This window comes from Propithecus coquereli, unplaced genomic scaffold (genome assembly GCF_000956105.1).
Source record: "Propithecus coquereli isolate 6110/MARCELLA unplaced genomic scaffold, Pcoq_1.0 Scaffold115, whole genome shotgun sequence".
NCBI lineage: Eukaryota > Metazoa > Chordata > Mammalia > Primates > Indriidae > Propithecus > Propithecus coquereli.
The window spans coordinates 2,639,964-2,661,971 of NW_012135525.1; the positions used below are offsets into that span (position 1 = coordinate 2,639,964).

The 22,008-nt window shown below is 38.9% G+C and overlaps 1 protein-coding gene across 2 annotated transcripts in view; it reads right to left on the reverse strand.

Moving 5' to 3' along the window:
- The window catches only part of ARID5B (AT rich interactive domain 5B (MRF1-like)), a 177,254-nt gene that overhangs the window by 22,933 nt on the left and 132,313 nt on the right, over window positions 1-22,008 (reverse strand). For both annotated transcript variants that reach the window (XM_012657534.1, XM_012657541.1), the window contains 4 exons: window positions 20,544-20,656; window positions 14,181-14,385; window positions 12,170-12,222; window positions 2,591-2,688 (listed from right to left, as the gene is read on the reverse strand). In XM_012657534.1, the coding sequence (XP_012512988.1) occupies window positions 2,591-2,688; window positions 12,170-12,222; window positions 14,181-14,385; window positions 20,544-20,656 (469 nt within the window). The remainder of the gene's footprint in view (window positions 1-2,590; window positions 2,689-12,169; window positions 12,223-14,180; window positions 14,386-20,543; window positions 20,657-22,008) is intronic.

Genomic DNA, 22,008 nt, shown 5'->3' on the forward strand with positions numbered 1-22,008 from the left:
AAAGGACTGCCTTTTTTCTATTTCATTTGCTGTTCATATCAGTGTCAACCCCAAAATAACGATGCATTTCCTCTGAGGTCTAGCAGCAGCTGGGGAGCACTGCTTCCTCAGGTTTGAGCCTGCTCTGTAGTGTTCCTCCTCTGAGCTCCTCAAGTACCAGGGCTGGTTGGGTGACTCTCTCTTTCCAGGGATCTGAACCCCAGCTCTTTGAGGCACAGTCTCCAAACTTCGGGGTGGTGATACCCCAACCTCTTCTCTCTGTTCTCTCAGCCCTAGGCAACCCAGATTACTACCTCCATGTTAGCTTATAGTGCTTCACACCAATACCTGTTTAAGCCACTGCCTGTAGCAAACGCTCTTTGTTGAATACTTTGTGTGATTTCTATCTTCCTTCCTGCACCCTGACTGATACACAGACTAGACAAATTCTAGATTTGAAAAAGAGACATATCTCTTCAAAAAATTTAATCCTGTGGGAGACCAAATCTTTATGAAATAGCCATTCTACTCCCAGGAAGGAGGAGAGAAATTTTTAAAAAATTTTTAATAATGTTTCTTAGTTGTTAAAGTTTGTGGTATCTCTACTAGAATTTCCCAATTTGACTCATCCAGGGCTTTTGGGAATCTGCTACCCCAAGAGGTAAATCATGAAACAAAGTATACAATCTTCAAAAGAATATATCTTGGCATTTCATTTAAGACTAAGGCTACTTTTATTCACATAACTGCTTGAGTAGATTAAACACACGCACACAGCGCCCCACAACACACACATAATATTACTGGATTCAGTCCTTCTCTCCCTCCCAAAACTTATCTATTTATTTTGACCACATGATGCTTTATAATTCATTTGATTGATATTCTCATTCTTTAACTAGGTGAGCTGGCTAACAGCTGAGACATACTTCTTTTTTTTAGAGATAGGGTTTCACTTTGTTGCTCAACCAGGCTGGAGTGTAGTGGTGTGATCACAGTTCACTGTAACCTCAAACTCCTGGCCTCAAGCGATACTCCCACCTCAGCCCCCCAATTAGCTAGGATGACAGAAACATGCCACCACACACTGCTAATTTTTAAAACTTTTTTTTGTAGAGATGGGGTCTTGCTATGTTGCCCAGGCTGGTCTTGAACTACTGACCTCAAGCGATCCTCCTGCCTCAGCTTCCCAAAGCATTGAGATTACAGGTGTGAGCCACCATGCCCTGCCATCCTTTCTGAAATTTTAACTGCTGTCTGATCCTTTGAGTTTCATGGTTCAGGTGTTGAGAACGTTTGCTCATGGAGGAAAGGGATGTCTACTCTCAGAACAGCAGCTATTTGAAAGTGGAGATGGTGTTTCTAATAAAAATGTTCTGATGGAAGCCTTTACTCACAAGTCAAAAACAAGAAGACTATGGTAAACTTAGATGTTATTTTCAGAACACTCACCTGAGCAAGCATATCGGTGGTGTACCTTTCACGTACAGTGAGAATATGTGAGCTTTCATATTAAATATTGAGAGAAGTAACACTCACATTTAAAAAACTGATGTACTGTATTGAAAAACAGTATTATAAAGAGTAATAATTTGAATGTCTTTATCAATTTTTAAAAATCCTTCTGGATTACAACACTGCCAAGTAAGGCAATCTCTTGGGAATACTTTGCGGGAATTTCTCATGGTATACTAAACCCAACTCAATGTACTCTGATTATTCTTACAAAAACATTTTAAGTTTTATTGAATGATCATACTACAGAGGCTGAGTTAAATGTAGTACAGATACAAGAACAATTGAACAAAAGAACCATGACTGAGAACTGATGTGTTAAATGGTGTTGCCTGAGGATGCACGTATAGGACCCAAAGGGAAGTGCCAGTTATGAGGAAGTTGTCATGACCTAAACAAATTCAGTACGGGCTTGAACACAGAGGAAGGATAATACATGAATTTGCTACTGGTCTTCAGTGGTGTGGGTAATAGAGTCCTTATGCAAAGGGGAAATCTACTATGGATACAACCTCCACGGTAGGCTAATTTTGCATTACTTCTTACCTGCATTATCATCACTTTTCTGAAATAGGCTGAAAGTGTTAGAAAACTAAGCCACACAGAGCTTGGCAAGATTTCCTGGGTCAAAAGCATAGCTGAAGAAGAAAAATACCAAGATAGAAAAAAACAACATCTAATCTGGGGCCATTTCTCTTATTACAAAAATGTTCACTTTTCAATGTTAATAACAGTTTCATGGCAACCTCCCAGTAACATTGCAGATCTGTGTTTTCCAGAAGCTAAAGGTTCTCATAGTAAAAAAACCTACAAAGAACATACTGAGTAATCTACGTTTGGGGGAGGGGGAGGCATTGTCAGGCAGGTGGTCACAGGATAAAACCAAACTAAAGAACATCTAATTTTAGCTCCTGTAACAAGAGAAAGCCATGTTCCCTGAAAATCACAAGGTGGTATGCAAAGCAAAATGCCGGAGGGATATTTTCTGTTTCCCAAAAGGTCCTTCAGACTTCCTCTGTCTTATCCTTGACCAGAAGCTCCTTCCAATTAACATACTTTTAATTATGCAAGGACTTTCCAAGAAACGGTTTCTTACCTTTCATAATGTCTGCGGGTACAAGTGGCGGCGCTGGTGCTCCCAGGATTACCGCCTAATTCATCATAAATATGTTTCCATTGACGGCGGGCTGTTATCTGAAAAAACGGCAATGGGAAATTCAATCTTGCATCATAATAGACTCACAGTTCCAGGCTTTAATACATATGCAACATTCAGTAGAGAACAGTCTGTTCTGGAAACCCAGAAACAGAGAAGTCCAAATGAGTATATAGGGAGACTTATGGTTTTATAGCGAGATCTCACTTTCAGCACTTTCCTTTACAATAAAAATGGAATTCTACTTTTGGATCTATATTTTGTCACCCTTGGTGCATTTCATTTAAGACACCTCCCTGGATATTCACGTAGCTATCTGCCAAGGTCTCAAACTCATACCCTGTTCCTTTGTGTCATATGATATAAAGTATCAAAATAAAATCAGATTTGAGCTAAACTATATCTTAGTTCATCAGTTTAAATGAATTAAAATTAACATCGGTTGCCTGAGGCATGTGGAAATGGGTGGCAAGATACACAGGTAAAAACAAAGACTTTTCACCAAACCTGCTTTTGTATCCTCTGATTTTTGAACCATGCAATGCGTTGCCTATTTTAAAAACTAAATAAATTTACTACACAGATTAATTTAAATAATCAAGTTGGTTGTGGAACTTACAGTCATTTCAGGCTATATTTTTATGCCAGTTTCTCTAACCACCAAAACAAAACCAAAATCTGAAACTGTGTATGTTGCAGGCTGTTTATTTTTATTCACTTAGGTCAGGAAAACAGGATATCGATCAAATCCTAGGAAAACTAATGAATTCCAAAGTTAAAATGCTAGTTATGTATATTATTGAGTGAATAAAAACAAACGGCTCGCAATCTACTGAGCTGCACCACTATAGTCTCGCTTTCTTTTTCTTTAATTTTATTTTTGTACATAAATTAAGATTTTACAAAATAACAGATGCAAGATCTGGCAAATGATTAATTTGGGGAAATAACATTGTTTACTACATCCAAGCAAGTCTCCTCTTGCCTTGAAATTAGGAAGGCAGAACAAGTTTGGAGGTCCTTGTGAACATTTCTAAGCAGGGTTATAGAAAAACTCTGTTACTGGAATGTGTAGGGGACAGGGTGTGGCAAAGGTGCCAGTGGCACTTAATATAAATCAGAGCAGGAGGCTTCTTTTGAAAAATATCCACAGAGTTGCCAGTGGAGTTCACCCAGGAGCTAAAAGCAGCTCAGGGGGGAAAAAATCTCAACTTGCAAGCTGGGCTCTGTAATTGTAATCTAAGGAGGAAGAGATGGTGGTTAAATATTATAGGGTAAATGGTACCTTTTCCATTTCAAATAAAAAGAACCCCTTCATTTCCATAAATCCTTCTCAACAGGCCCAAGTAGGACCTGAGACAATGTTAGTTTTGCATTGTTTGATTTCCCACGAAGCATTCTTGAACCAATTGGTTTCAATAGTTCTCATTAGACAAAACCACTTCTTATATCTACTAGCAGGTATAACTGGAAATAAAGTCCCTCTTATTTATGGCTTGGCTTAGCTTATAAACAATGGTTTCAAACCTCTTTCAAAACCCTCAAAATACGTATTTTGATAATTATTTTATATTTAATTACAATCTCCCTCTAACCTTTAAATGATACAATCTCAGGCTGATTTATTCAAGGCCTGTATATCAAGGAAGAAGAAACAGGATCTCCTTCCAAGAGTCTACATTATTCTTCAAAGCCCTTAGGATACCGAGGATCCTTGAAACACACGTCCGTGTTCCTCTCGCTCAGATGAGATGTGCCGGCACCGGGGAGCACAGCAGGACCAGAAAACTGCCTATGTGTGTCCCCACTCGTCATCCTTGTGTCTCTTGTGTGCACTGTATTTTATATTTTATAAAGGACTTTCACATCCATGATAGCATTTAATCCTCCCATAGCCCGTGAGGCAGGTTATAGGAATCTCATTCACCGATGAGATTCGGAGAGGCTGCACACTTGCCCAGTGACACACAGCAAAAGTGTCAAAACCAGAACCCACACTGGTTGTCTTAGGGTCCTGAGAGCAGACTTCTTTCCACTACATCAGAGCAGTCTCCACATCAGAATGACCTGATGAATAGCCCATGTTTGTAGCTAGAACTCTGGGGGCCCTTTTCTTAAAATGAGGCAGATGACTGTGGGAATCACAGCTTCTGCTACGAGTTCTCAAACTTTAGCTTTTGGTCCCTCTCAATAGGGAAATATCGCTAAGAGGACAGCAAGAATCTAAGGGGGTGGGTTGGGTTAATAGTGCTCTGAGATTTTTACTCTTAAAGTATGAAGTAAAATCATGGTTTCTTCCACCCTGACCACTTGTGCCTCTAGTTAGAACAGATGTGCTGTATTATGTCTATCACTGAGCTGCAGATAAGTCTCAATTATATCGGAATCCATCCACTCACACTCATCTATTAATTCACTGAAAATCCATTGAATAGATATTGAATCTATTGTTAGACACTAACAAATGTGGCAGCTCGGATGCAACAATGAAAAACAGAACCAATTCCCAAGAGGATTGCATTCTAGTGGGGGGAACCCAAAATGAACAAGTGAGCAAATATATAAACCAAATAATACAGACTGCGAAAAATGCAATGAGCAGGAGAGAGCCACTGCTGACAGGGACATTGAGTATGCAAAACTGCCCACACCTCCCTGCATCTAGGCTAGGGAATGCCCTATTAAACACTCACCTATCGCAGAAATGACAAGACTGCTTAAGAATAAATAATGCATTATCAAAAGGGGGAAAAAGTCTACCTCACACCAGGTTTTAAACTGTGGCCGCGGGAAGCCGGCAGCAAGCATGGGCGTTAATAAGCCATGTGTGTGCAGCTTCCCAAAGGTCTGTGTGAGCCCCCTGGCTAGTAAGTTCTGGTGTTTAAACACAGTTTTTACAGCAAGGGTTCATGTGGAGTGAACACTGGGCTGGGCCATCAAAGAAGTGCTTCCTCCGCTTACCGAGCATCCAGGGGCTGGCCTGTGTGAATCAGGCCATTTTGATATATTTTCTTTCCACAGGAAAGTCATACAATGTGCTCTTCCCAATGGTTAGATGCTTTTAAGTACACAGTTCTCCTGGGCACACATTTCTTTTTTTTTTTTTTTTTTGCCTCTAGAGGTACTTTTTTTTTTTTTTTTTGAGACAGAGTCTCGCTCTGTTGCTAGAGGTACTTTTAATACAAATACTAACCATAGACTCTAGATCTAGAAATGTCCAAATTCTCGCCCCTTGCCTGAAAACCCACAATGGGTCTCAGAGCCCAATCAGGGAAGAGGAAAGGGTGTGAGACGTTTTCCTGGCCCACCTACTGGGCTTCATGTAAATCTGCCTTCTGTATTAAGATGTTTTATTTATGCCTAATTATGTATTTGCTTAGGGTTTTTATTCTGTTGTCCAAGGTCCTCTCTGGATGTGTGTTAGCTTTGAAATTCCATCCATGGTAAAACCAATGTCTGCCTCCCAGTTTTCAGCCCCCAGCCCCATTCAGCTGGAAAATTGGATCTGGCGAAGGGGCTAGTTTGATCAACTCTCTCACTAAGCCTTAGGCCTCCTGGTTATGTGCCTGTTTCAACTTGGTCTTCTATTATATTAGGCTTTCAAGGGAACAGACAACTTCTGGCTCCCTTCTTCCTAAAGAAGATGGCCAAATTCATCCAAGCAGTGACTTCTGTTGGGTCGTGTTTCCCCTGTCTCCCCTTCAAGGTCCTCACTTAAGATGACAGGGATTCATGATGTCGCCGTCTACTACTGCTTAGCATTTTAGGGCACTGCGTCGGTTGCTACAGAGCCATAGGGGTAAAAGGAGGGGATGGAGATGGTGAGATATCATGAAAAGAAAGAGATGTCAGTGCTTTCAAGTGTCCATAATTTAGCAGGAGTCATAACCCCACACAATTAACCACAAAGCATGATGAAAAATTGAGCAGAATATACCCAAGTAAAATAAACCAATCTGGGTGCATGTGAGACTTAATCTCACTTTGAAGACACTTGAAAGTTATCTCTTTCCCTAGTGTAGGTAAGAGCCAAGGAGCTCTGTGAACATCTATTATGTTCATACAGTTTTCATTGCTTATAAATACAGTGGTTTTCAAACTGCTCTTTAGAACCCAGGTGATGTTTTAAAGGTAGCCTGAAACTAACTCCTCGCACTGCCAATCTCGGCCAAGAAAACAGATCTAGTGAGTAGAAAAGGAAATCTGTCCCTTGCACAATTTTATTTGACGAAAATAATCCTGTCACTTTAAAAAAAAAAAATTTGGAAAACCACTATTTTAACCCAAGACATGCTCTTGGACTTGGATTTCTCTATGTTTGAGAAATCAGGAATGACATAATCCTGGTATTTTTGTGGGCTGGTGAAGAAATAGCAATCAGAAATCTTTTCGGACTTAAGTTCTTCTAATGGTTTAAGGATGTGTAGGAAATATGAAGTCAAGAGAAGAGTTTGCCTGTGAGCAGTGTTGCCCGGCTGGTCTGAGAAACAGCCTCTTTCTCAGGACACCTTGAGGGCGGACTGAATTCAAGGAAGATGACTTTTTTTTCCTGGTAGTACTCCAGGAACTGGAGCCTTTCAAAACTACATGACATCATCTTTGGCCTCAAGAATTTTGAATTTAAGCAAGAGGCTTTGTCTGTCCAGAGAATGAGGGTTAGATTCAGAGAATGTCTTGGAAATGATGTCAAAGCCAGAATTTGATGTCAAAGTCTAATCCTTCCAGCAAGAAAAGTGACTTCTTCTTTCAGATGAAAAATAATGTCCTTGTTTCACAGGTGAGGAGACGAGGGACTGCAAACTGACATTCTTAGAAGCACCACTGTGCATCATTTTCTGCCTCAAGGATGAGACTTACTCCAGACCCATTTCCCTACTTTACCTTCTCTCCAAACATTGCCTCTGGCTTGCCATCAAATGGTTAGCCAAATAGAAATCACTTCAGCAAACCACCCTCCATATGCTGCATCCTGGTAATAGCCCAAGCTACTCCTCCGGCATTAATTGCTTCACCAGACACTGAAGTGAAGGCCTCTTTAGCTCATCAGCAAAACTTAATCCAGTTCTGCCTCTTCAACTGCAGGTGATCCATACTCTAATATGTTTAGAAGGAAAAGTTGGGTACACTGCAAAGGAAGGGTCTTCGCTGCCAACCAATCAAAATGCCAGAATATTGTTTTTTAGGAAATCCATTCCATTCAATATATTTATGATCTCTAAACCTAAGGATGAAGAGACACACTATACATTTCCAGCAAAGGCAGAGGAGGCTGAGAGAATTGTGTATAGCCATTAGTCAAATGCTATAAAGGCTTAAAATAAAATTTCTGCTCCTTTTTTTTTTTAATTCAATTTGAGGGCTGTGGAGGGCTGGAATGAAATAATCCATAATCCGCAATTCAAACCAGAAGGTTTGGAATAGTTTATAACCACAAACAAAAACAAGCCAATTAAGATGGCCTCTTTTTATAACCAGAAGGGATTCCAGAGAGATGTTTTTATCCAATCACAAGTTTTTAGCAGAAATGATGCATGTACAAATTTTACACTTGCAGTTTCTTACTATTATTGAATATTTATATTATCCAGACTTCTTGACCCATCTCCTAAATTCATATATTTTTTCTTAAGAATCAGATAAAATCTCAGCTAGCAATTAGTGTATCTGGGTAAGGCTGACGTTAGGTGCAAAGAACAGACTGAAAGATGCTACTAATGAAAGTGGGTTATTAGATCCTTTTTCCAGAACATCACTCAAAATCTATAGAAAGCACTCTGGATACATGAGAGATTGCTGGAGATGGAAGGCACAAAGAACAATCATTTATAAATCTCTCTACTCCCAGTGACGCTATGGAGAGTGACACAATTGTGCACCAACTTCTTACCAAGTCAGAATGTGAAGAAAGCCAAGAGGGTCTCATACAACTCATTCCATCTCCCTGTGACCCAGTTTTCTCATTTGTGAAATGAGAGTATGGAATGGAGCAGAGCAAGAATCCTTTTTTTGCACAAAGGCCAATTCAGAAAGAATAAAAACGTCAGAGCACTATACTTCCCCTCATTCAAAATGAAAATAGCTTACTGAGTCCCAACTTAGACTATCACTTTACTGAATGGAAAAATACTCATCAGAAACTTTGTGCTGCTCCTGAGCAGAGGAAATGTTAATCTGCTTACATGTTTATATAGCAATAGCACGAAGACAACTTTCTAATCTTTGATATTTGACCTAGACAGGGGCCATGTTTTGAAACTAGAAGCCATGGGAACAGTTAGCTAAGTGTTAATAATCATTGTTATCACTGGCTTTGAATTAACATCACCTGTGCTAGCTTAAAAGAAATGGATTCTCTGGTTCTCAGGCGCAGGCCCCATTGCAGAGTTTATAGCTTGAGGTTAGGGGTCTAGACAACTACTTAGACTTTAAAGTTCCTCACTGAAAACTTAAGCCCCAGTTCCCAAGTAGCCTTTGGGAGCCACTGATCTAGAAGACTCTAAGATCTCTTTTGAGCTTTTAAATGACTACAAGTCCACACTCGTTTCTGACATCAGATAATCTCAGAGATAAGTGTCTTCTAGCAACACTGTGATGTCAGCTTAAGTCCTCGGACTTTGGATATTATTCATACATCTCCTGGACTGACTTCAAAATTGAAAGCTCATTGAACATCTCACAGTTTTATTAGTCAAAATATACAAGAGAAATATGTATTCTATACTTAGGTGGTTCAAAAGCTTAAATGCAGAACAGTAGTGGGAAACTTAAGTGCCTACAGGACCAATAGCATGAAACAAAAGAAAGAAAGAAAAAAGAAAGAAAGAAGGAAAGAAAGAAGGAAAGAAGAAAAGCAAAGAGAGAGAAAGAAGGAAGGAAGGAAGGAAGGAAAAAAGGAAGGAGAAATTTCTTCTAAAATTCTGGAGGGCAAATGCCAATCTGGTCTTCCGTATTCTCTGACCCCAAGTGAAGGGGATCAGAATTTGTCACCCCCCTCCAAATATGCCATATTGGTATAAGGATTATTTTGAGCTGAAGGCAACTAAGAATTAACAGATATAGGAAGAATTCTCTGCCTTCCCTCTATCTGCCTAAAAGCAGGGCATAAATTTCCCTTTATGAAGGTGACCCCACAGTACCCAAAAGAGAAGAGCAACTCTAATCACCAGAGATAGGAGTCAACAACCTTCCATACCACCTCTCCTCCCCCGCAACCAACCTCCTGAATAACTCCGGGGCCTAGCATCTGGGAACCTAGCATCTGGGAACCTAGCATCTGGGAACCTAGCAGCCGGGGCCTAGCCCAGGAAGGCCTCCCTCACTTGGCTCCATCTTCTCTACATCCTGCTCTCTGAAGACTCCCCTTCATGGCCGCTTGTCCAAGCCACCTAGTCACTATATATTAGGTTACTCAAACTCTCTATGCCCAACTTTATTCCACCTCCAATTTCCATTTTTTTTTCTCTTATTTGATTCATTCTGTCATTCTGGAGGGCATGGCCACTCATCGTTTAAATCCCATCCATTCCCCAAAATTCTGCTCAAATGGCATCAGAGCCAGCAATCCTTTCTTCCTTCATCTCTACATGGGAAGTATCTCATCTGTACAGGGCACTGATCTTTTTCCACCTTGTCTTATAATTATTATTACTGCCTCTCCTGAGTGGTAAGCATCATAAGGACTGAAATCACTGGCCTAGATATTTTTCATCTCCCACGGTGTCTAACACAATGCCTTGTACACATAAGATATTCAGTAACTATGTGGTCATTCATTCACTCAACAAAAGAATAAATACTGTTTGTTCAAAGGGTACTGCAAATGCCTTGAAACTTATCAGAAGTTTCTTCTGTATGTTCTACACCAACTTTCTGTTGCATGGGGGAGAGAAAAACATCTTTGTGAAGATACAGAAGATACAAAAGCAGGGAAAACTGATTCTGTGAAATTTACTGGCACTCTCATCAGTGAATAAAAAAAATTCCTGAGTTTAAAAGGACATTTCATAACATTGTGCAATATATGTAACTATCTGTAGTCACAGTTCATATAAAAATGTATATTCCTATTCTTAACATTAAAAGCTAGACATCAAAGTCTAAGGTTATGGGGTCTACCTCTTGAATTTATAAGACTAACCCCTGAATAAGTTATCATCTATTTCACATGGATGAAAGCTATAATTAGCTCAAGATTTTGCAAAACTATGAGCTGCAGTGGCAAGGATTCTATATCCTGCCCCTATCAACAGACTCAACCAAGTAAGAAATTACAGTATTTATTTTCACACAGGGCATTTGACAAAACAAATATTTCAAGTAAATTCATGTCTATGAAATGCACCTTTTTTTTCTGTAGGTCATGTATTATATTTCTTTATAAACATATATACCCCATACATTAAATAAACATGTTACATGCACATATATTCACATCAAAGGATTTTTAGTCAGAATTCATAGCAGATATCTCTACAGTAAATACCAGATTATCTGAATCACATAATGCTTCCCTTCTTTTCCCATCCCAAGCCCTGACATTAAACCATTATATTAGTTTGTGGAACAATATGTTTTATCTGTCCAGAAACACTGGTTATTACGTTTGGGCTAAAATGAATTTCATTTTCTTGATTTTGTGTCTTTTACTGTCATTTTACTATGGTACAGAGATATCCCAGATTACTTCTTAAGGAAAGAAAAAATAATTTCTTATTCAATTGCAGAAGAAATGACACAACTTAATCTGATCATTGTGTGGAGGAGAAAATATTTCCAGTGACGACATCTTCCTATGTCAATTGATTTTAGTATAGATGTCATCTCCGTGTGCTGTACTAACACAGCTCTTTCTTCTTATTTCAAGATTTTAATCTCAGTTTGTTGCTCTAACATTTTATTGGTTCAAAATACATGCTGTAAAAATCCGTGGCCATCAAATTTTCCTGTGGGCTAAAAATAACCCATTCCTGTCAGTTAGAATTAGCTGATAAAGACTGTCAGAGCCTGTTCTGAATAAGTTTGATAACTTCCTGTTTATGCAGCACTGACCCTTGTCTAATAAAGCTTCTTTGCCCCAGAATGAGAGGAGATTCTGCTGCATTCTATTCCTTAATGGCCAATACTGATTACTTTTGAAAGCCTTTAATACATTTCCCATATTAGACATGAACAGATGTCAGGTACATTGCCAAGGGAAATTTCTTTTATGCAATCTTGGCTTATTGTACAATAATAGCCCTTTCTCAACATGGGAAAAAATTACAGACCCAACTAATTTCCCTGACAGGGGAGAGTTACATATGTTTTCCACTTGTAGTTTTTACGACAAGTTTACAATTTTGCCAAACCTGGAACTAATTGGGACTGTTTCCAAAAGTGGCCCAATAAACCCCCAAAAGTGTAGAGCCATTTGAAAAGGCAGTCAATGATGGTTTGCTTTTGCATTTTCTCCATTTTGGTCAAAGACAGGGCGAAAGTTAGATTGCAAAATTATTTCATTTAAGTTGCTTAAAAACTTACTGTTTCATATCCTCCCAGTTTTTGAGCAGCTTGAAACATAGTCCAAAGGTTAACTGTTAGAGGGACAATAAGTATTTAGATAAGCATTGCATTAACATATTTCCAAGAAATGTCAATTAAAACATTTTGTTTTTGTTTTTTTTTCAATGAGAAAGAGAAAAAAAAGAAACGCTAAAGTACCCCAGAGAGCTAAGTTCTTAGGAAACAATTTGCCCAAGGGCATTCGACAACAGGATCTATTATTACCACTTAAAATATTTCTTAAGAAACAGTTACACAGCCATGAAAATGGGTCTACTTTTAGGATAAGGGACAACAAAGTTTTAGTTCTGTTGCCATCAGCAAAGGAAGAGAAACTAAATTAGAGTGTCTTTGGGAAAAACTGTGGGATTTCAAAATTGAAGTTGGTCTTGTTCAACCCTTAGAAAGAAGTCATTGATTAAATGGTAATATAAAAAGCTCCCCTCAGATAAGGACTCTCCATAATCAATAAATAACAGCCACTTTAATATATGATTACTTTCTTAATAGGATGTCTGATGGCAACACTATATCAAAGGCTCATACCATATTTCACTAACACATAGTGGCTTACGATGAGTAGGAAGACAAATATTTCACATGCAAGGCAACAGTAATACAACAGATCAAAGGGAAGGAAAGACATTCATTCAGAGAGGAATTGAGTCATGAGCCCACTTAGTCCCCTAACTGGCCTATGTGATGTTGCAAATATATTTTTTTTCCAAGCAGATTTCTCTTTGCAGAGTTTGTATATGTTTATGCTGTTAAACAACTATGCCAAATTGCTAGCAACCCTGTTCATTTATGCCAAATACCATGGAATGGGACTGCTATGGATTGGCTTCTTTTACAAGAGGGGAAAATTGAACTTCAAGTGATTCCTTGGTAAGGGAAATGAAGAATACAATGAAGTTTTTTTTTCTTTTTTAAAAAGGCTCTTTGACACAACATGTTCGCAAAGCCTCATTGAACCTTGCACTATTTCAAAGCTATCAAGAGCCCTGCCTCGGCCTTGATTTAATCTGAACCAATGCATAATGCAACAAAGCTGTTCATAGTACATTAATTTTACTTCTATTTCAAGCAACCAGTTTTCAGACAAACATTGTAATCATTCGTAGTTATATAAGTTTATAATGGCTGCGAGTGTTCTCTTGCAATCAGTGCCAATTGCTATTAGGTATGTAAATTGTTATGTAAAACATACAGGTTTGACATTCTTCATCAAAATGACACATGGTTTTAATCTAGGAAGATACGTTTGGAGAAAATACTATTTCAAGCCAGGGGCTCATCGCTTTGTGCACCACTAAATCCAGACAGAGGCAAAATATATGTTCAGTTGCAAAATCAAGGCAAGATCTGGATTTTTTTTTCTCTTTTAATATGGAATTCCACCCAGCTATGAGTTCCCTGTTCTACTCACAAATATACAATGACATTTACATTTAAAAGCACATGTCAGAGTCATTCAAAATTAGGCCCTCTGTGCAAATCTGTGTATTTCTTGTTTCCTCTGAAGTGAGATTTTTGTTATCTTTTAACAAATTTGGGGCTTAAGAAATGTGTTTTCTCTTTGCGGTTGTTTTGTCCATCTTTAAATGTCCTCCTCTTAAAAGCTGTTTTTTTCACAAGCAACATCTGTGCCTGATAAAGCTACGTCACATTATTATCTCACAAGAAAGGCGTTACAGACACTCAAGATTGACAAAACAGAAAATGAGAAACTTTCAACATGTCTATTTCCAGTCATAATCAGTGGATTCAAGCCTATAAATATCTTACTGCAACTGTCCCAGAAGGGAACAACGTAGCGGAAAGAGGCAGGGAAAAAATTCTTGGCGTGGACCATTTGTAGATTTAGTATAAACAGAGAGCACTATCCCCAGATTAGGATTTCAACATAATCCTGAGTCAAAATTATTTTTTCCAATTCAAAGAATCTGAGCAGTTTTGATATTTCAGAAATGAAAACAAGTATACTCACTCTGTTTAAAACCTAAATAGGGTATTCGTTCTATTGGCGTTTTCCTTTCTTTCATGTATTTATAAAGTGCCACCAAGAAGGCCTGTTCATCTGCCCTGCACTCTTCACCAATCGCAAGCTTTGGTTTTTCTTCATTTGAGATTTTTTTACAGTTATTATGGTTATTCTTCGGCTTGGTCAAGGCTGACCTGGCCTCACATTTCACCTGGAAAATGGAAAATATGCCATATCAGACCCGGCGCAGCCCTGGAATGCTTACAAAGACATCGCTAGTGACAGAGATGGTGACAATTTTCACTGAGTGGGAAGGATGGAACAGTAAATTATCCCTGCTTTTAATAGCTTTTTAGAGGCACCACTGAAGATGAACTGTCTTAGACCAGGGGATGGCAAATTTCTGTAAAGGGCTACATACTAAATATTATAGGCTTTGGAGGCCATACAGTTTTTGTGGCAACTACTCAACTTTAGCAGGACAGCAGTCATAGGCAATATGTAAGCGAATGAGTGTGGCTGTGTTCCAATAAAACTTTATTGACAAAAACAGGTGGCCAGTGGGCCATAGTTTGCCTAAGTGCACCAGCTTCTTTTAGGCTCCTTATAAGTATGTTGATGTGAAATTAGAAAATAGCATTTGTACTTGGTAGGAACATTCTCCTGACTCTTTATACATTATATTTTCCTAAGGGGAACCAACAGTAAATGTCCTTGAACAAACCCTGTCATCTTAATAAATAGTCCCATATTTTACACTTTGTATCAAAATGAAAAGCAAGTTTATTTCTTTATAGTAAACTTATCTTGTTGCTACTGTCCAGCAACCTGGAAAAACAAGTCAATGCCAGCAGTTGTACTGGCACCAAGAATACCAGCAAGGTCTCTGCTATTTGTCACCTGAGAGTGATGTCTGGATACACTCTCAGTAGGAAACAAAAGATCCCTCTCTTTAATGAGGGCCTCTTGCTTTTTAGTCTGCTCTGACAATATAATCGGAGATGTTAACTTGCCACAAAAGAAAGAGCAGAGGTCAGCTCAAAACCCAAGAAGAGAAAGTATAATATAAAGTTCCATAATTAAAAAATAAATGGTGGTAAATGCTCCAGATGTTCTTCCTTCCACACTACAAGCAGATAGGGAACCTGGCATATCGAATAGCTAACCTAATGTTCCCTCTTCACTGCCATGTTCTACAAGAGGCCTTTGATGGTTGTTAAATATAACACTAAGTTGCTGAGCTATTTTAATTGTAAAAGGAGGAAGTACAAAGGGTCAGACTTTGAGTTCAAGTGTGCCCATGGGGAATGTGTACATTCCAATATTCTTTACATCTCCACAGTTAACATCGCGAGAGAAGAGGGCAAGTGCTAGGGAAATGTTATGAATAAAAATGCCCCTCATACCTACAACACGGTCCATTTCAGATTTCTGAACTCTTTCTTTCCTTACAGAGCCTCTCACCACAGCACAAAAAACAAAAAAGACTATGTTTATTTGTTAAAGGGAAGTGTTTTCTCTGTAAGGGTTTTCTTTCTTGCTTATTCTCTCAAGTGAACACACTAGTTTAATATCTTTAGACTAGTCCTGGAAAAATAAGACTTCCTGTGCAACTCATTCAATGGGGCCTCTAGATAAGATTTTAATTTTAAAGGGGCTGTGGAAATTGGATTCAAACATTTTTTTCCATGTAGAATTTTTCCTTACAATATTTTCAAACTTGAGTACTTTGCAATATTATATGAAGGTGAACATCCTGTGAAACTTTATGTTGTCATGATTTTTCACTGCCAAATTTTAGGTTGTTAGGTCTAAAGTTCTGATGAAATTTATAATTTAATGGCTTATTAAAATCATAAAATCACTCCAGTTTTAATCTGTATTGCTTCCCACCCTTTTTTGAGTGCTTACTAGGAAGCCATGCTCTATTCTAAGCAAGTGTTTAGGTATAATCTCATTTCATACTCACAACTCTAATAAAGTGGTTATTATTCTCATATTAGAGATAAAGAAACTTAGGTAGAGAGGATGAGCATCATCTACAAGATCACAAGATGGTGTACACGTAAGTGGTGAGTTTGGCACTTGAACCCAGGTGGCTTTACTTTAGGACTTACGGCTTTAAACATTACACTTCACTGACATTCTTGATAAAAATATTAAATTGGTAGTCAAAACAAATTTCCAATTAAAAAGTATATCTTAATACTAGGCATTGTGAAACCTACTTCTTAGCAATGTGATTTATGAAATGAAAAGTAAAAGATAAAACTAGGTGGTTTCCAAAGTATAAATGAGCTCTATCCCTTCTACTGAGTATTGAGCAAAGGGAAGGAAATCATTATAAACTGAGCTCCTACAATGAGCTAGATACAGTGCTGTGTGGGCTTCACATATTCCACTTTCATGTTCTTAAGAATTGTAAAAGGGAGATATTTAGCCTCATTTTACAGTCAAGGAAACTGAAGCTCAGCGAGGCCATGTACTTTGTCCCATGGCTAGTGAGGAGCAGACCTCTGGGTTTGGAACTCGGGTTTGCCCCATCCCAAATCCCAACCTTATACAAGAAGGAGTAGATCTAAGGTTTGTGTAATTAAACAGATGGAGTCTTAAATCTGCAGTGATAATGGGCCAATTATCCACATTATTAGGTCAGATGCACCACTGTTAAGAGTATGAGGTTTGCTCCTCAGTGTCTGGACAGCTACTTAACCCTTGGCCTCACCTGTGTAGAAACATCCAGAAACAGAAGGAAAGCACAGAGATGTACAAACCAGACCCAAAGTAATTCACACTCCCTGCTTCGTTGCAAAGGCCCCAAGTGAAGCCAGGCTGCCACCTACTGAACTCCATCCTGAATCTCAGTGGGCCTCCCAGCACACTGCTCCTGGGGAGGCCAGGTCCTCGGTAAGAAGTGAACAAGTGAACAGTGGCTTCCTTTCCTGTACTAGTTTCATACATTTTTTTTCAGTTAACATAAATGAGCTCTTTATGCTACAAACCAAGTCAAATTCCTTTCTAATTTTTTTTTTTACATTTACCCAAAACATTCTCAGCATTTCAATCTACAGAATTATCATACTGCAGGTGTTAATGGAAATGCGAGCTAGTCTTCATGTTGACCTTAGAAAGTCCAACCTTTTGATGGTGATGGTTAACTATTAGATCTGTTTTTCCTGACCTGAACACCACGCACCTGTTGAGTTCACTAAGAGCTTTAGGGATTCCAAAATGATTGAGAAAGTACTAATTAAAGACTAAACATTTAATGTTTTCAATGAACCACCACCTATTTGATATTAACCATATCCTTCCACGGGACTGAGTTATAACTAATCCGGCCTTCAACTGGGGCAACAAGATGTGCTGAACTAGCAATAAAAAAGCTAGAGTTCTAATTTTGGTTTGGTCACTAACTTGCTAGGTGACCCTCAGTTTCTTCCTCAGTAAAGCAAGAAGGCATCATCCATGTGTGTTGTTCCAAGGACCAAATGAGAGAAAAAAAATTGAAAATAATATAAGTATCACATTTATGAAATATCGAAAGTATGTTTGTGATTTAAATGAACATACTGCACACCATGGTTTCCTTTTTTGGTGTTCCTTTCAGAATATAAACCACCTGTTAAACACTTCTGGCCTTTGGAAAATGCTTACAGGATATGAGAAATCATTTGCCTTCTATCAATATAGGCCTTTCATTAGAGACCTAGGTCAAGAGGATTTCTCTGGCATAGACCACCCTATGAACAGGCCTGGGCCCCAGATTTGCTTCTTTTAGATGATTGCAGGGAAACGGCAGGATTTGGGCTGAACACGTTCACAATGTCTTCAGAGAACTGGTAGTTTCCCTCCCCATGTGACTTTTGCTGTCTTTGGGAAGCCATGAAATTTTCTCTCCCTCAGAAAACAGGGTCTTGCAAAGCTAGTTTTGGGGTTCTCATTGAGAGACTGCAACATTTTGATAGTGACAGGCAAATTACTTGACTTTTTTTTCCAGTCATGAACACAACAAACCCAGTGGGTCCTACTCTAAGAGCTTTGCTGTGTAGAACTGCATGAAGCTGGTGCTTATTCATAGTTAGAAATGGTCTGTTTGAGGCACTTTTGAAAAAAACAGTCACATGTGTCTTGGTCATAAAGTCAAACAGTTCACTGTCCCCTAAAATGCTGCTTCCAGTTCAGTAAATGATCAGATGGTCACAGGTTTATAATCTCTACTGTAGTGTTCACGGGAAATGACCACATGAAGACACAAATGCCTTTTTAATGGCTGTCTTGGTCCCAGATGTGGCTTGTTCATTCGGTAGGGATTTTACATTTGTCTCTTGGTGCCAACAGACAAGCTGTCACACTTCATCCCTGCCCATCTCTTTCTTCTAGTTGAAGCAGTCCCCCAGCTCTACTGGAAGGAGCCAAGGCAGGCCTATAATCCAAGACTCTTGACAAAAGCTGAGCCATTAGACCAGTCCCCAGAAGCTGACTGCAGCAGGACATTCACTCATTCACCACTGAACACCAACAGTGGAAGGATGATCCCCCTCCTCGTAGATTCTGAATGATAGCGTGGTGGCTGGGGGTAGGGGCGGTGAAGGGGTCACCGAGAAAACACAGGCTTGACTTCTCTCCCTCCTAAGGAGGATAAGTCAGTGAACATCAAATATAGCCCATCTGTAGAGTACGCTCCTGTTCTCAGTTTTGTGAGCCCGAGTGTGAGTTCTAAGCCGCCATCCATGGAGAGAAACATGGGAGTTTCTGTTCTTTCAGATGAATTGTATGAGTTTTGTAAAATTCCCAGAGGCATATCTTGGTAGGGACTCCAAATGACATGGGAAGAAGATTCCTTCTGCCAGGATCAGGTACAGAAAACGCTGGAGTGAACACATGGTGGCATCCTAGCAGTACCAGTGGGGAGGGGTGCCAACATAAGGCATAGGCAGCAAAAGCTCTGCTCAGTGTTATGGTCCTAACACCTTCTTGCTCTGTAGTATCTTGCAGGGACTTGCAAACTACTTTCTAGGGAATAAGCTGTTCCTCCTGACATCCTTCAAGACTACGGAAACCGAAGTCTTAGGTAGGTAGTTCTAGGGCTGAGATGTCCAACTTACAAGAAAATATCCTTCATGGTATCCATGTCAACTTACAGAAGCTTCAACGTGTAGAACAAAAATAACTTTAGGGAAAGATAGATGTGTTTTTAGCCAGAAAATGGAAAATAAACATTTCTATTGGTTGATCTCTTTTTAACCCTTTGGAATCTTAGAAGCATGAAGAAATTCTAACCAAAAAGCCCTCAGAATTTCCTGGCAAAACAATCACACTTGACGATAAGATTTTTAGAATACCAATGTCTAGGATTTACTTCATTACTCTGGGCTGGGAGGGGGGTGGAGGACAAGATAGACAAATAGTAGATTGTCTACACAGAACTGAATTCATTTTTTTTCTATATCAGAATCTTCCAAATTCACCACTAATCAAAATACTCCCATTTTCAGAAGTTTAGTTCATGGATCTGGAAACTGGTATCAGCTGAAATCTGGTCTTCAATTCAGCTCCTAAAGGGACTATTGCTGTCTTTGGCACAAAAATACCACCTCAGCACAGTAAATGGAAGCATGGAAATCTGACCCAAGCCCACAAAAGTCAAAAAGATAAGTCTAAAAATATGAAGTGATACCTCACCCTTCATGGTGCTAAATACTTCAGGCATGCACTTTCAAGATTCCAAAGAATGCTTAGGCAAAATGGGCCTGGGCCTTGAAAAACAGTCTAGAATTTAGACTTCCATTCTTCATTAATAGAGATCTTTAAAAGCATATAAATGCTTTGGGGTCTATGTATACAAATAAATATTTTGCTATGTATCTTTAAATATACTCTAATGTAAATTAGAGGTGACTTTGAAAAATACATAACTAAAAACATTAATTCTAGCCATTTCTAATTTCATCCTCTGTTAATCTCTGAAACACATTTAGATGAACACATTTAGAAAGAGGATGGTTCAGCTGGTCTATTTTTGACACAAGCAGAGTAAACTATGTCATTGTGTCACCCACTATGAAATCTCAGCCTCAGTGACGTAGGTGCTTAATCATCTGTCCTTTACCCAACAGGCCAAGCTGGGAGGTGGGAAGTCTTTCTGTTGACTAATCAAAATGCCTACATTCCCCCCCCACCCTCCAGCAACAGGGGGGAGGGGAGGTGGGGGAAACAAACACAGCATAGAGCTTCAAAAGCTCTGGATACCAAAGTCAAATTCTGAATTGAAAACTGCCACCAACACACAAGAGCAGAGAAATAAAGAACAAAAAGGAAAAATAAAAAGATGCAGCAAAATGAATACCATGGAGTGAATGACTGTACCTTGACAACGGCTTTGCCATCAGAATTATTGTTGGAATCCTTAACACCACTGAATGAATCTCTTCTTTGTGGGCATGGTTTCTTTTTGCGTGGTCTGCCTTTAAGATTTGGCGCTGAAAACAAAGGGAGAACAATTGATATACGTTTTCATTTGTGTGGGTTTCCTTATTAAAGACCAAGAATCTTACTACAGTGGTCCCTTCTCATTGCTTTCAGAGAAATGTACACATCTGCGGCAGCCTTCGTTATATTGCTTTTCTTCACTTTCTGAAGGGCTGCAACTTGGTAGACTATATACTTCTGTACATGTTTCTCAGAGCTAATCTATCACACTTTAAAATGTCTAATTAATACAAATAAAATGAAGCACTTCTCTCTAAAGGATGATAATAAGAAAAATGTCCTTCCCCATTGTTAGAGAAGAAGCATTTTGAAAGACAAACTTGAACCGGGCTTCCAGATCATTCTTTGTTTTTTGTTTTGTATCTTGTTTTCAGAAACCTAAGTGATATGCCACCCCATTATGGTATCATAGTAATGTAACATTTGAAAACATCTCTCTTTGAAAGTGTTTGGAGACATAAGCATTTTCTCAAATTATCATACAGGTAAGTAGACAAGATAGCTATAGAGAGAAGCATTCATAATAACACTCTGGAAAATATTATTACATGTATTTACTAATAATACTGCCACCAGCATGTATCAAATCTCAACAAATCTGGCAAATACATTTAAATCAGCATGCTCTCTTTTCCTTTTCAATGTAATTTTATGAAGATCTTGAGGGTTATTTACAATAACTTCCTAAGATTACACTGGGATTAGCCTGCCATTGGGGGTCACACTTTTTAAAAGTCATAAACAAGATGCAAATCAAAGTTATTTTTCAGCCGTGATGTACAGTTTGGTTCCTTTTAAGATCTATACAGAAAGTAGGGGAAAGGCTGCTGCTTATTGAGAGCTCCGACCGTCCGGCATCGGCTTTCACATTTAACTTCATCAGTCACCGAAGTCAGGCAAAATTAAAACCAACCAACTAACCAACCAGTCCTTGAGCCATTCCAAACAAACGAATTATACCCTGAACAATTTCTTTCAGACCTTTCAAGGTGCCGACACTTTTTATTACTTAAGGGATGATTAGGACAATGTCAAATCTGAACCACACAAACCCTGTTAATTGTTGTTAATCTTACTTATGTCACGCAGTTCACCAGTGGTTTTGGGACATTTTACATTGTCCTCATTTTTACAAGCACAATTAATCCTACTAATTTGATTTTCTACTCTGGATAACAGTTTTACTGTTGGCGAAGCTCAGCAGAGCAGAGCTGCCTTTACAGGGAGAGAGGCAAAAGTTTAAAAAGCAGCTTCGGGGCTCAGGCTCCCCTTCCCAAACCCGCTCTCCTCTCATTCCCTTAAAGGCTGGGTCTGAAAGTCCATCCCAGAAAGCCAGCCTGGA